This window comes from Thunnus thynnus, chromosome 5, assembly GCF_963924715.1.
Source record: "Thunnus thynnus chromosome 5, fThuThy2.1, whole genome shotgun sequence".
Taxonomy (NCBI): Eukaryota; Metazoa; Chordata; class Actinopteri; order Scombriformes; family Scombridae; genus Thunnus; species Thunnus thynnus.
In genome coordinates this window covers 27,103,146-27,116,993 of record NC_089521.1, presented here as the reverse complement: position 1 = coordinate 27,116,993, position 13,848 = coordinate 27,103,146, and the positions used below count along the sequence as shown (strand labels likewise).

Below are 13,848 nucleotides of genomic sequence, written 5' to 3'. Positions count from 1 at the left end.
CTCTACGCTAATTAATTCCATTAATAAATATACGTGTGTGTGCGTGTGTTGAACCGTGAAGTCGAGCTCATTTGAAGCACATTCAGGAGGAGAAACACAATTATTTTTTGCTTGTTGAAACCTTTGGAGTGAAAAAAACTATTCTGAGCTTGTATTAAGCTTGTCTAATGTAACCTTATTTAATCAGGGCTGTAAAAATGATTATCATTTTATAATTACGGTGGATTAATCTGCGGGGTTAAACTTTTTGATTAACTGATTCATTGTTTAGTCTATAAAAACGGCAGAAATAGAGAAAAATGCCAGAAACAAGCTCCCAGAGCCCCTGCTAATATGAGTTGCCTGTTTTTTTGGTATAGTTTGGTTTAATGACAATTCTAATATATTTATAAAATATCACATATATCAGACTTTCTTTAAATTTCAGGGATAGATTCATCATTTACCAAGATTGAGATCAGCATTAAATGTCTGATATTATGAAATATTATAAAATAGGGACTAAAAAAACCAAACAAACATTTGAATCATATGAACAAACAATGTTTTTTTTCCGGAAGAAGACATAGTTGTTATAGATACCCCAAAAAAAGAAATCACATCATAAAAGACAACAATTGTATAGTTAAAGATGTGAGATGTTAAAGATACATACAGTAGCCCCGACAGCTCGATATACTGCAGCTTAAGAAAACACAAATGAAGGAAACATCTCAGAACATGTTATGTTCCGTGCAACTTGCAGTGTTTCTGTACTTGGTTGTGTTTTCTCACAATCAATCAACTTGTTGTTTTCTTCATTTGCTTTTGTCTTTTCTTATGTTGCAGTGCACTGAGCTCTCAGCGGCCACCATACAGACATTTATAGACAGGGCTTATACTGTCGGCCTTTCCTCACCAGTTTTTTTGTGGGTGTGTCTGCGGCCGGCTTCCCTGAAAGCCACCAGGGCCCTGAAGTAGGCGCGCAGCACGGCCCAGCGGAAGGTCGCCACGGGGTCAATTCCCATCAGGCCGCATATGAAGGCGTTCTTGCTGCTTTTCAGCAAGGCCACAATGTCGGGACGCATGTGGTCAGTGTTCTTCTCCCTGAAGTCCTGAATGAAGGAAAGACACATAAATAAATTAATCGATTTGCACCGCACTTTTCATTCATGGTGAAACTCAAAAGTGCTACGGTATTAATAACACAGAACACACAACATGTGCATCCAATCAAGCGTCGGTCACTCCGAGAGAAAGTTTGTACCGTCATAATTACACAGTAAGAGTCTGACAGTCTGAGTCTGTCGGTCTGTTTCTTTAACCTCTTGTTGATATTGTATTAAAAGTGCAAATCAAGCAGTTTCTACGTGTCTCGGGAAATCAAATACGGAAAAAAATCATCGGCAAACACAAGGGAAAATGTGTAACACTTATTAGTTATTTAAACAAATAAAAACCTACAGCTCAAGTATCATAACAAACAAAGGCAGACATTATGGCCTTGAGTTAAATGGTGTTTTTTTTATTGTTGTTTGTTTAAAGCCAGTTGGCAGCACAGTTTACAGCTATTTATGGGCAAATGTGCTGTTACTCCACACTGAGTTAATCTCTAGTTCAGAGCAGAGGAAAATAGAGTCTGAATCATCAGCTCAGTGAAGGTTTATATCATTTCGGGTCTACATTTCTTTCTTTTACATTAAATATTCTATAAAACAAAACCACTGAGGTGATGAAAATCCCCCTCATACACGCAGAAACACCCGCTTAAGCACACAAAGTTGACCGCCGTCTCTTCATCTGTCTGTAAGCGATTAAATATCTCGATTGAAGCCACGCTATGATAACGGAGCCATGAACTATAAACCCTTCAACATATTCTCTCTCCATATGATACGAGTCAGCTGGGTGTTCACTACCGAGCCAACGTCAGACACATTTCACGACTCTGGCTCTCGCCGCGCAGTTCACACTTGGCTCTCAACAGATACGAGATACCTTTCCACATCCACGATAACCAACTGTTATGGATTTATATTATACAGTCAAACTACAATATGCTCGACCCCATTCCAGCACATGTGCTTCTTATCAAAACGCAGCTGGGTAGCGAACTGAGAATTAGATTTAGTTGGAAAAATAGGTCGACAGAACAACAAGAAGGTCTGCTGCAGAGTTTCATAAAGGCTGAAGTGAAGTGAGAAGAACCGTCCTTCATCTGTTTAGAGCTTCAGTTTTACTCTTTAACAGACAGAGGAGTTTTGTTTATTTTACATTTTAGGGATTTTGCCCAAAATTGCAGTTCAGATGAGTCACACCAGCTTCATAACAGTTTAAGCTGCCATATGAGGATTTTTGTGGTTTTTCCCTCATTACTAGACTGTAATGGAGTTGAGTGTACATGTTACACATTGTTAGAAAATGTCCAAATGCCTCCTTTATACTGTGAGATTCTGGGGGGGGTTTTTTTTGGGTTGACAATCGTGGGAGAAACGTGGTAAAATCTTTGGTCGTCAATCCAAAATGGTGGCCCTCGATCTGACACGTCCACTGACGACCAATTTGGAGTTTTGCAACCAAAGACAGCCTGAGGCAAAATTTGACAGTGTTAGAAATTTAGGAGCGAATTCTTAAGATGTGACTGCTGCTGCGACCTACATCTACAAACAAACCAATCAGAATACAGCACAAAATGAACAATGTGACACTTTGTAAGTGCAGTTTACGAATAAAGTTTAGTTGGAAAACACACTCATTCTCCCAAAAAATGAAAACGATGGAGATGAAATGAAAAAGAAATTTGTGTGACTTTGCTGCATTTTCAAGACATCAGAGTGGTGCAGATGGATGACGTGCCTCTGCTTTCATAAACTTTTTTCTATTTACATCTCAGTGCTACGATTCATCAGACATTCAGCGCACAATCTGACAGCCTCAAACTGATATCATACAGTCTGACACAGACTGTGACCAAGATTTTATTATAGGCGTCTCGCACAACGTGACATGCAGTAAATGCACATGATTATTGTTGTCGCACAGTCTAAAAGGCAAAGACCTGAATCCCAAACTACTGAAGCTCTGTTTGTGATTAGTCCTCGACATCAACATCATCATGTACCGAATTAACAAACCTACATGATACTCCACAAGGTACAAGATAGTTTGTCAAGAAAATACAAATATGCGAAGAAAAACTGTTTTTAGTTGTGAGGAAATGTTCCTTTATTTAATCTCCTGAAGGAAGAGAAACTCAGACAACTGTTGATATTTGTATTTTCGAATCTCCCAAAGAAATATGACATTTATCTCTGTTCTTTGTGTCTTTAAGATGACTGTTAACTGGGCCCAGTATGAAGCCAGATTTTCAGCTAGTTTGCCACTGATGGATGGGACAGGTCCAACCTTCACCGACCATTTTATCCTTTGTGAATAACCTGTTTTTTCACATCTTCTCTCTTAGAAGATGATAGAGACTTACATTTCATAGGTGTGTCAGAGCTTTTATTTGATTGGCATTGTTCTCATGTGTCCAAAAAGAAGTTGAGAGTAAATGCTCCACAGATGAAAACTGTGCTAAAACCTGCTTGGCGTAAACTTGCGCTTTGACTTTTATAGCATCTCACCAGCACTAAACTAAAGAGTGAAGGTTTTCATTATGTTCACACTTTAATAAATGTGTCTCCTAATACTCTATAAGTGTTTACAGGTGTTGACTGAATGGCTGATTACAGCATCAGTCAGCTCATGCGCAAATACAACAAACGCACTTAACTGATACACATTCTCGCTTATACGAAGCCCAAACTGTATGTATACACACACACACACACACACACACACAAGCACATGTCTCACCTTGACTCCGTACTTGACTTTACCGGCGTAGTGTCTGATGATGAAGGCGGGCTCCATAACAGCAGGGAACTCGATGTAGCTGTTTCCTTCATGCTGACGCTTGAACTTGTCCAGCAAGGTCTGATTGGACGCCTGGGGGAAACTGGAGATACAGAGATTTCATCAGTCTGAGGTTCAAAACACTGAGCGATGGCACATCACAAACTGAAATCTACAACTGAACACATCTTTGTCAACAACCAGGTCACTTCATGCAAATTACTACTCATATATTAAACTATGTCTGACTCTTTTTCTGTCTTATGAAGAAGGTAAGTGAGAGAGGCCACATAGCTCATACAACAGCATTATTTTATTTTTAATATGACTTCTGTACTGATTCCATTCAAACTAGACTAAGAGTCTAAGAGTAATAGTATTGGGAATTGATCTAAGGAAATGTCTTTGTGCTGACCTTTGGGAAAATATACACATACACTCAAAGACAAAGAAGAAAGGTTTCAAAGTATCTGGGGCCCATTTATGAAGTATATTAGGGAAAAGTATCTCATATGTTGGATGAGTCTGGGGAAGGATAATTATAGCCTTTGCATTTAAGTAACTGTGTTGGATGAATGTAGTGCAATATAAATATTTAGGTAATGCAGGCATGCCTCTATTCTACTGTACCCCTGTTATTATATTATTATTTATGTAATGTAATTTGATCCATTAATAGTATGTATTATTCTAAACCATAGTTTGTTTACTTGTTTATGTATGTATCATGTGTATATATCATATATATGTGTATATCATTTTACATACTATATATTCAGTACTTGTAATTATGCATACATAATGTTTTTCTTTTTTTCATTTACAAAATTAGAAAACTCAAATACATTGTTGAAAAAAGAAAAGAGTCTACACTCAAATGCTAACATGCTGATGTTTACTATGTTAATCATCTTAGTTTAGCGTGTTAGCATGATAACATTTCCTGAATGGCATTAAACACAAAGTACAGCTGAGGCTAATGGGATTGTCATTAGTTTTGAAGTTAATTGGTCATAAAAGAAATTACTGGACAAATTAAAATTTCAACCCGAGGATGGCGCTAGCTGAATAGTGATTCTGATTCATCCAAATGTCTCTAAGAAATTTCATGTCAATCCATCCAATAGCTGTTGAGACACTTCCCTTAAAACAACAAATGGACATATGATCTAAAGAGAGAAAGTCAGAGGATCACTAGTCACTAGTAAACGAACACAAAGTCATTCAGATTAATCTTCTGGGGTCCATGAATGCTTGTACCAGATTTCATGGCAATCCATTAAACAGTCCAAAGAGGTGGAACAACCTATAAACTGACATTACCATCATTGCCCCCGATGCTGCCAGAGAGCCTAAAATATAAATCAGTTAATTTTCTATTTCCATTTCCTGTCAGCCACAGAGTTCAGCATTATTCTCTGCTTAGTGGTACTTGATAAAGTTTAAGAGAAGTAAAGTCTCTTTGATGGCATTCCCATAACCCTGAGGGGTTAAAACTGTCAGAAACTTAAAGCTCTGGCTCAGATGTAACCAGGTACGTCACCTCTACCTGCACGTTCTTCTGTAGTCGTTGCACCTCAGGTTAGTTTTTTCATTTTACCCGTTAAATGTACCGCTAACCTCAGCTGGCTGGATCGACATTCCTTATGAGATGTTTTATATCATCGAAACCTCTCCTCCCTACACCTCTGAAACACACTGCTGGCTGAAGAATATCCACAGGGGTCTTACAGCTTGATGCTGTTACTGTAGAACTGAACCCCCACACTCGCTCCTGCAGTAACCTAATCCACTTCTCCAGAGGCCCCGAAGCCCTGCGAGCTCCACTAACTGTGAATGATGAGATCTCTAAGTGTCTTTCTTTCTCTCTATGTAATCATTTAGCATAAAAAACCCCCATAGAGACCCTGTCCCCCCTCATTTTTTCTTTAGAGATCCCCCCTTTGACCCTAATTCTCCAAAAGTGGTCCCCCCTCCACACACACACACACACACACAAACATATATATATCCACAAATGTACACATGCCATTTGGTCCATTCCAGGCATTATTAAATCCAGATGAACCAGCTATGCTAAGTGGCAAGTAAGATGACAGCTAACATAGATAAATATGGCTGTGTGTGTACCGCCTGATGTGTTTTTATGCGAGGGGGGCGGGAAAGCGCTGGATTTGATTTATGATGGAGAAAGATGCCGAGGCAGCGTGCTGACCTGCAGGATGAGAGTGTTTCACAAGAGAGAAGGCAGAGAGAAACTAAAATGTGATCCAGAGATGTTGGCGGAATTAGCATGTTTATGCTTTAGTTAAACCCTGTAGAAGTCCCAGTGTTGGTATCAATCAAGCTAATGAAGAAAAGGCTTGCACAGGGAGCAGTTTGTCTCTTTGATTCACCATTGTGGTGCAAAACATGCTTATTCAGGGTGATCAAAAGGTCATTTCAATGAAGCATGCTAGGATAAAATATGCTTCACTATCAGACACGTACACAGGGAATGAAACCATAACCATGCCGTGCAAAAAGCCTGCGTCATCTGTACACAGGTGTACAGGAAGTGCATTTTGAGTTATTCTTCATTACTCTCCAGTACGCCCAGTATAACAGCACAACATAATATCAAAATCATCCATCACAGAGTTCGACAGGCCACTGCTGGAAAAATGTAATTTACAAAAAAGGGAGAAATAGATGGTTTGGCAACAAAATACCTCAAACTCCTAAATGTCAAGTCTAATTTACAAAATATCACCAACAGAGGCTAACTGCTGACTTTAAGAGATCAGCTGTATTTCAGCAGGTGGCGTACTTGCACTCCTCGTCCAGCAGGTGGAACAGAGCGGTGGGTTTCTTGCTGATGAGGTTGAGGCAGCTGCTGTTGTCGATGTACTCGATGTTGTGCCAGGTGATGCCCTCGGCCCTGTACTCCTCCTGCAAGGGGGGAAACACACAGGAAGGAGAACTTCAGGTCAGTAAATACTTGAAGAGCTTTAACTCTTGTCGGAGATGTTACATGAAGAAAGCGATGAAAAAAAGAAAAAGACAGCTGCTGCTTTTATCAGATACTTGTGAATACTCTAAATGGCATTCTCCTTTCACATGACTAAATCTCTGCATCCCCCACTATGGAAACACCTGGCTGCTTGTTGGTAGGTCAGTCATTACCAACAGTCAGCTGGTGAGGTCTATTTGCCCCCAGGGGCCAATGATAGCTGAGCTATATGCCCCATGTCCTTTTAATACCCCTTAGGGAGTCCAGTGGGAGACACCAGTTAGAATCCCTCTGCCAGCTAGGAGGAAGAAGAGAGGAAGTGTGTACATGGGTTCATTTCTCTCCTCCCCTCACAGCTACTGTTGAGGTGCACTTGAGTAAGGCATGTCAACAGTTCCTGGTCCAGTAGCTTACAGGTCAAAAGTGTGTTTTAATGCTGAACTGCTGGAAAAGAGCATGCATACTCAGCAATCTCCCTTGAATACACACAACTTGGAGGGGGTGGGGGGTCTCTAGACATTAAAACCGAAGAGTCAGCACCAGAAAGGCAGAAATATAAGGTAGTAAATAAAGGGGTTTCCATCAGAAATTAATTTAAAAAATGATTAAAGTGATAATCTTTACGTCCCCCAACACAAAAGCACTGGACAGAGTTAATTTTTCTAATTTATTCTTAGAGCCTTACCAGTGGTGAGGATAAATACATAAAGTTTGTCCTTAGGGTGGTGCTATATGAAAAGCAATCAGGTCATTACATAAACGGTATCCTCTGTGGAAACATGAGTGGGTTCAGAAGTCTGAATCTGTCTATAAGACTATGTTATATTTTGTGTCATATCTTGTGTGTAACTCTGACAAATCCTCCTCTGACGGGCACAAATGTGCTTAGTACATTTCATGGCCTTTTACACAGATATTTCTTCAGTACACATGGAAAAGCTCGTGCTGTCGGTGGTACTGGAACAAAGGTCAATGAGGTCATAAAAAACAATAAATATAATAAAAGACTAACCCCTCTGGGAATCATCAACATCCACAGAAATTTTCACAGAAATCCAGCCAGAAATTCAGATTCCCAATACGGTAATGGGTACGATGGAAATTTTGATGAGATTACTTCATACAACACTTTGCAAAAAAGGAATCACAAAGTGCTTTAAAGGAAAAAGAAAAGAGAGAGATGCAATAGTGGAGACTGAGAAGAGAAAATATAAAAACAAGAAAGTGTAAGTGTGGAGAAGTGTAAACCACAAAATATAAAGTTAAAGAAAAGGACAAAAAACAACAACAAATGTTTTTATAATCCTCTGGGAATCACAAATATTTGTACCAAATGTCATGGGAATGTGGCTGGAATTTTAGCTGTGGACCAGTGTGTTGGGCGAACAGATGGACCCACATCACCATCCTTAACTCGTCACAAAACAACCAGCGTGCACAGGAATGTGCATAATGTTTGGTACTGAAAAAGTGAACCCAGCTCTAAATATCACAGTGAGTGTATGTTTTATGTGTGTATGATGTACAAGGTTATTTGTGTAATGTGTAGGTGTAACTACTTCTAGCAGAGTGTACTTAACATTATGGTAATGAAAGAAAAAAAAATCAAATATAGTTAAAACAACATTGGCTCACATGTTAAACACTCACTAAACTGAGACAGCAGTAAAGTATTCAAAACAGCACTGGAGCATACTTTTATAAACGCGACACGTCTGCCCATGCCTCCTTTTTTAGGCTGCTGAATCACAGACGAGGCATTCTGAACATGTGGCATGTTTGGTTTCATTCAGAGGTTGCACCAGATCAAGCAAAACGAAAACAGAACCGTAAAATAGTTGCATGCGGCTGCTTTTGTTTTAATCTCATCGAGCCAAGTACTGACCGACGAGTGACTCAGTTCATCTGACTAACTTTGTTATGTCTGTGAAAGAGTTTTGTGAACATGTGTTGACTAAGAGAGAAAATTAGATGTAGACACACAGAGATAAAGAGATAAAACACACTCGCTCTCATCAGCCGTTTTATTGCATACACACATTTAGGTAAACAGCTCAGCCCGGCAGAGGACTACAAAGCTCTGACTCAGTATGTGAAGCACGCAGAAAAGATGGTTCAATTACAGTTTGACTAAAAAAACTGAGAGTGATTTTGAACGAGGTTTCATCACTGAGTGCCAGGCATGCCAGTTCCAGCATCTGAGAAACAGTTGCTTTAGGAGACTTTCTGTGCAGTGAACAACACGTCTTTACATGTTGTTTCTCAACGCCTGTCTTTGTTTTCCTGGCATTTTGCCTTTATTGTGGACAACTTACAGTGTAGATATAGACAGGACATATATGGAGAGAGAGAGAGAGAAGTGTATGACATGCAACATACCTTACGGTTATGTTAATCATTACGCCACCGGACGCTGCTCTACTGTCTTTTTCAATCACTTTAACCTCTGTCAGTGCAGTGCTACTGGTTGTCAAGTGCAGGAGCATCACTTGTTTAGCCTCCTGCTAGATCGATTTCAACAGCTACTTAACAGCTACTTAAACGTACAATATGTAATTTCTGCTCCTAAGGGTCTCTTAATCAAAACGATAACAAAAGACGGAGTTTGATGACGTCGTGAAGTACCGTGGGATCATGAGAGTTGTTGCCTTCATTGTTAAACAACCAGCTATTCCCGGTTAGGATTCTTTCAGTGTTCATCATTCAGGAAGTTTTTACTAGCAGCTGAATTATCTGTAGAGGTCGTTCCCTCTCCAAAACAAACAGACACGGTGATTAAAACCAATAAAAACAATGAATAAAGCAGTTTCACATTCAAAATCAGTGTTTCTCTGACGCTGTTCGAGCTGCCGCTAACGTTTGCTCAACTTGTTTCTCTGATAACTTAAGATCCAGACGCCCGATGAGTAAAACCCTTCACTCGATTAAAAGATACAGTTAAAAACAACCAACATTTTCCACTTCCACCTCATTCCACCTCTGGAATGAGGTGGAAGTGGATGTCGGCAGTCAGAATGAGACCACGACTCCGGTACTTGCTGTTTACTTCAAGGGTTAGTTCACCCCAATCACAAAAACACACATATTTTAGTTTTGAGATATGCATGTTGAGATTTTATGCTTCCACACCAGCGTAATGGAGGTCAATCAAAATGAATTTGTGGTGCTCAAAACGTTGCAAAATAACATTCTTTCTGGAATAAGGGAGCCTGATACTCTGGATAATCTGCAGAACACCCTGTGAGCGAATATCAGTGAATCTACTTTCTACCAAACAAGGAGTCTATATGAAATTGGGGTGAAGGAAGTAATCACAGAGATTAATATTTCAAAACTTAAGGATAAAGGAAAACTATCTGCATGGTTAGATACCACTAGAATTAAGCGACAAAATCTGTCTCTTTGTAATTTGAGTGAAAAGAGAGACTTACAGTAATAGATACCGAGACATAAAACCAGTCTGCAAGCACTAAAAGCCCTATAATGTCCTGCTGTGCTGAAGAAAGCAAGAGGTTCTGTTGTGGTTGATGAGGTCGGTCAGGATCTGTGGTCATCCCTCCATCTATTAGTCAAATCTGTCTGTTCTCTGCTGCGTAACGCAGCGCAGCATTCAAGTGACCTGAATTGTGCTTGGCCCGACGCCCCGGTGCAGAGGTGAGGGAGGTTGTGTTTGTGTGCAATTCTACATCTACCCCTGCCATCTCTCTCCTCTCCTTTCTTTGTATTTCTCTCTCCCTCAGCGCCCGTCTCTCTTGTTATGACAGCGGAGTGTTTTTATTGAACAGACAGGAGGAACCGCGACGCAATCGTGGGAGCTGGAGAAGGTTTCTGGTGGTTTTAAAAGCACAGACAGAAAGAGATGTACAAACTGATGAAGACAGAGATTAAAAAAAAAAAAAAAGAAGACATGTTCGCTGTGTTGTCGTTCAACATGCTCCGGAGGTGGGTTTTTGCTTTTTGTGGTCCAGCCAGAGGAGAAGCAAATGGGACTCTGTCAACCAGTATGACTCACAAAAATGATGTCAGAGAGTGAGCTGGGCCGTATGATCAAAATAAGGGTGTGTAGAGCGGAAAATGTGCATCAAAATGTCAACTCCGTCTTCCTAATCTATAAATAATTAACAGCTGCTTTTATCGGTATGACGGCTTATATAATAAAGAGCGCAATTAGACAGAATCTGGCAACTCACTCAAAGGGAGGAACATGATTTAGAGATTCCCCTGGCACTTCTACTGCTCTACTGCTGGACTTTACAGTAAACTGCAGAGCAGTAGGCTGCAGGGTTCTCCCGTCTATCAGATGAAGATAAACCTGGCCACATGTTTATGGTTTCTATACTCAGTATGACATCTCAGGAGTTAAACGTAATGCTGTGTTTGCCTATAAGGCGGTGGCTGTCATGTCTTTTCTAACTTTGATATACCGGTGTCAACACACACAGAGAAGAAATCGAGCGCCAATTGGCATGTTGAGTGTAAACACTGCACTCTTAAGTCCTCTCTCACACACACACACACACACACACACACACACATATACAAACACACCCCTCCTCCATCCAGCTGAGGCCTGCAGTTGGTGTGTTCCTATTAGCTTTGGCTGCTGTTCCTAAGGTAAACACACACTGCTGATAAGACCAACTGATTGGTTGGAAGCCCGGAGGAAGGAGAAGGAGAAAGTCCCCCCGGTGGAAAGTCAAAACCACCTTTCACAGTCAGGATGATGGACAAAGAGAGAGCAGCGGTTCAGAAAGCTTCTTTCTACAGCCAATGACTCACTGGTTGATTGAAATGGTTGTTCCGCATTTAAATCGACTTGTCAACTGAATACGTTGGATCTTGTCATCCTAGAAACTCACCTAATCTCCTTTAAACCTGCAGTAACTGATATACAAGCTGTAAAAACATTTACAAATGATCCCTGTTAAGTTTGATATGGCAAACATAGCAGCTAAACATAACTTAGCAAACAGTTGCCAACTGACACACCTAGCAGATATGGAGAAACATAAGCACTCATGGAGTTGTGTTTCTGGCCGCCTCATGAAGGTAAGTCCAATATTTATTCTCCTTTTAGAGTTTGGTTTACACTAACTCTTAAGGGAAATAGTCTTTAGCTGCCAAATGCTCAACATGTTCACCAGCTGGCTGCTAATTTTGTCTTGTCGTTTGGTTCTGGACAGGTAGTTTACGGAGGGTTTGTCAAAGTTTTTACTCTGAAAACAGCTGCCTGCTGAGTCTGGATACTCTGCTACTGATGAGAGCCCTGAGAGTGAACCAAAACAGTGATGTTGTGGGCAAGAAAACTGAAAAAGTGAGATAAAAGATACTATAAAGCTACAAAAAGCTGAGGGGAACTGAAGAGTTAAGTCAAATTAAAATTTTTAGGCAAGCAGAGGAAGAAATCCAGACACTTAATTCTCACATGCAGATATTAAAAGGCCATGTGTTTTTTTTTAAAAAGCACTGATAATTTCTACAAAAACAAACAAAAAAACCTAATAAACAAAACCATCTCAACTCAAGGTCCACTCACTCACTTGTTCTGGAGCTTTCAACCATAAGACACAGTCTTCATGGGTTGTCATTGAACTTGTAGATGTTCAAAATTCCCATGAATCTGAACACCTCTAGGATTTTTTCATCCATGTTGGCTAAATGTTCAACATTAAGCCGATATGGTTGAAAGCTCCAGAACAAGCAAGTAAGCAGACCTTGAGTTGTTGTAAACTGCTGTTTCCTACAGTGTTATGATTATCATTTAATTTGGTTTAATTTATGTAAGCTGGGTAAGTTTCATTCATTATCCTCTAAAGGTAACAGAGTGCCTGCTGATCAGAGGTCAACAGTTAAAAAGGTGCGGAGTGCTTTCCTCTCTTTCTGACGTCAAACTGAGGGTGTAAGGGGCCCGCGGTGTGAACTGCACAACTTTATTCAAACAAACACAAATCAGAGTTGAGATCTGGCAACCCTCGATTAAGAAGCTATACTAACCTGCCTCAGGGGGGCCCAGAGATCAACTCCACCTCAACTGTTGTCCTGTCAAATAAACTCATGGACGGCAGAGAGCCAAAGGTTTGGAGGACCCCAGTGATTAAAGGATAATAAACATGAACTCTGCTGAAACAATATTGGGCACCGTCCTGTGAGGGCGAGCGTCTCAGCAGCACTTTGACACTTATTAATTGAACATAACACAGGAACAGGCGTTCAAGTGAAAGGTTGACTCCAAACAGAGATATCCATCATCTGATGTCACAGAATGATGGACGACATCAAATTTAAACATATTATTTTACTTTTAAAGAGGCAGCTATTGTTGAGAAAAACACTTTTATAGGCAGCATACTCTAAAGATAATGAAATATTTATTTAATAGGGGTGATGTTTTCTTTTTCCTTTTACAGATATATGACTTTTTAAAACTAAAAGCTGCTATTATCAACATGTTTTATATTAACAACAGATCTCATGACTACTTGTGTGAAAGGAGTCGCTCTTTGTGACAAATCCACAGAGATTTATCATCCATCTTTGCGGTTCCCCCTCAGTGTCGGAGCTTTTTTAGCATCTTTCAGCTCATTTTTTTGGTTTTATATGTCAGCGTTGTGTTTACAGCTTGTTTTTCGAAGCCCCAAAGTGGCCAAAAAATCTAGTCAACCTACTTATTTCTAGTCAAAGAGATAAAGCAGTTTCTAATTTGAGTTTGGCCCCTGATGAAGGCATAAGCTGAAAGCTTTGATTCAGCTTTTTACTTTCTGAATAAAAGAAGAAGTTTAATGTGTGTGGTCTTCCTCCTGCCAACAAAGTAACACAGAAAACTTCCATAAGCGCCACTATGTCTGAAAATTAATTAACATGTGTATGTGAGGTGACTTCTGTCGATTAAGATCAAGATCTAACAACGTACAAATGCTTTGAATTAGTACTTAATAGTGACCTGGACGGATGAGAATCTTTACAGACGACGACGGAGAACT

The 13,848-nt window shown here is 40.0% G+C and overlaps 1 protein-coding gene across 4 annotated transcripts in view; it reads right to left on the bottom strand.

Annotated features, from left to right (window-relative positions):
* The window catches only part of LOC137183406 (unconventional myosin-IXAb-like), a 160,191-nt gene that overhangs the window by 28,781 nt on the left and 117,562 nt on the right, over window positions 1-13,848 (bottom strand). For all 4 annotated transcript variants that reach the window (XM_067590435.1, XM_067590437.1, XM_067590438.1 and 1 more), the window contains 3 exons: window positions 6,686-6,807; window positions 3,838-3,979; window positions 899-1,094 (listed from right to left, as the gene is read on the bottom strand). In XM_067590435.1, coding sequence (XP_067446536.1) covers window positions 899-1,094; window positions 3,838-3,979; window positions 6,686-6,807 — 460 coding nt within the window. The remainder of the gene's footprint in view (window positions 1-898; window positions 1,095-3,837; window positions 3,980-6,685; window positions 6,808-13,848) is intronic.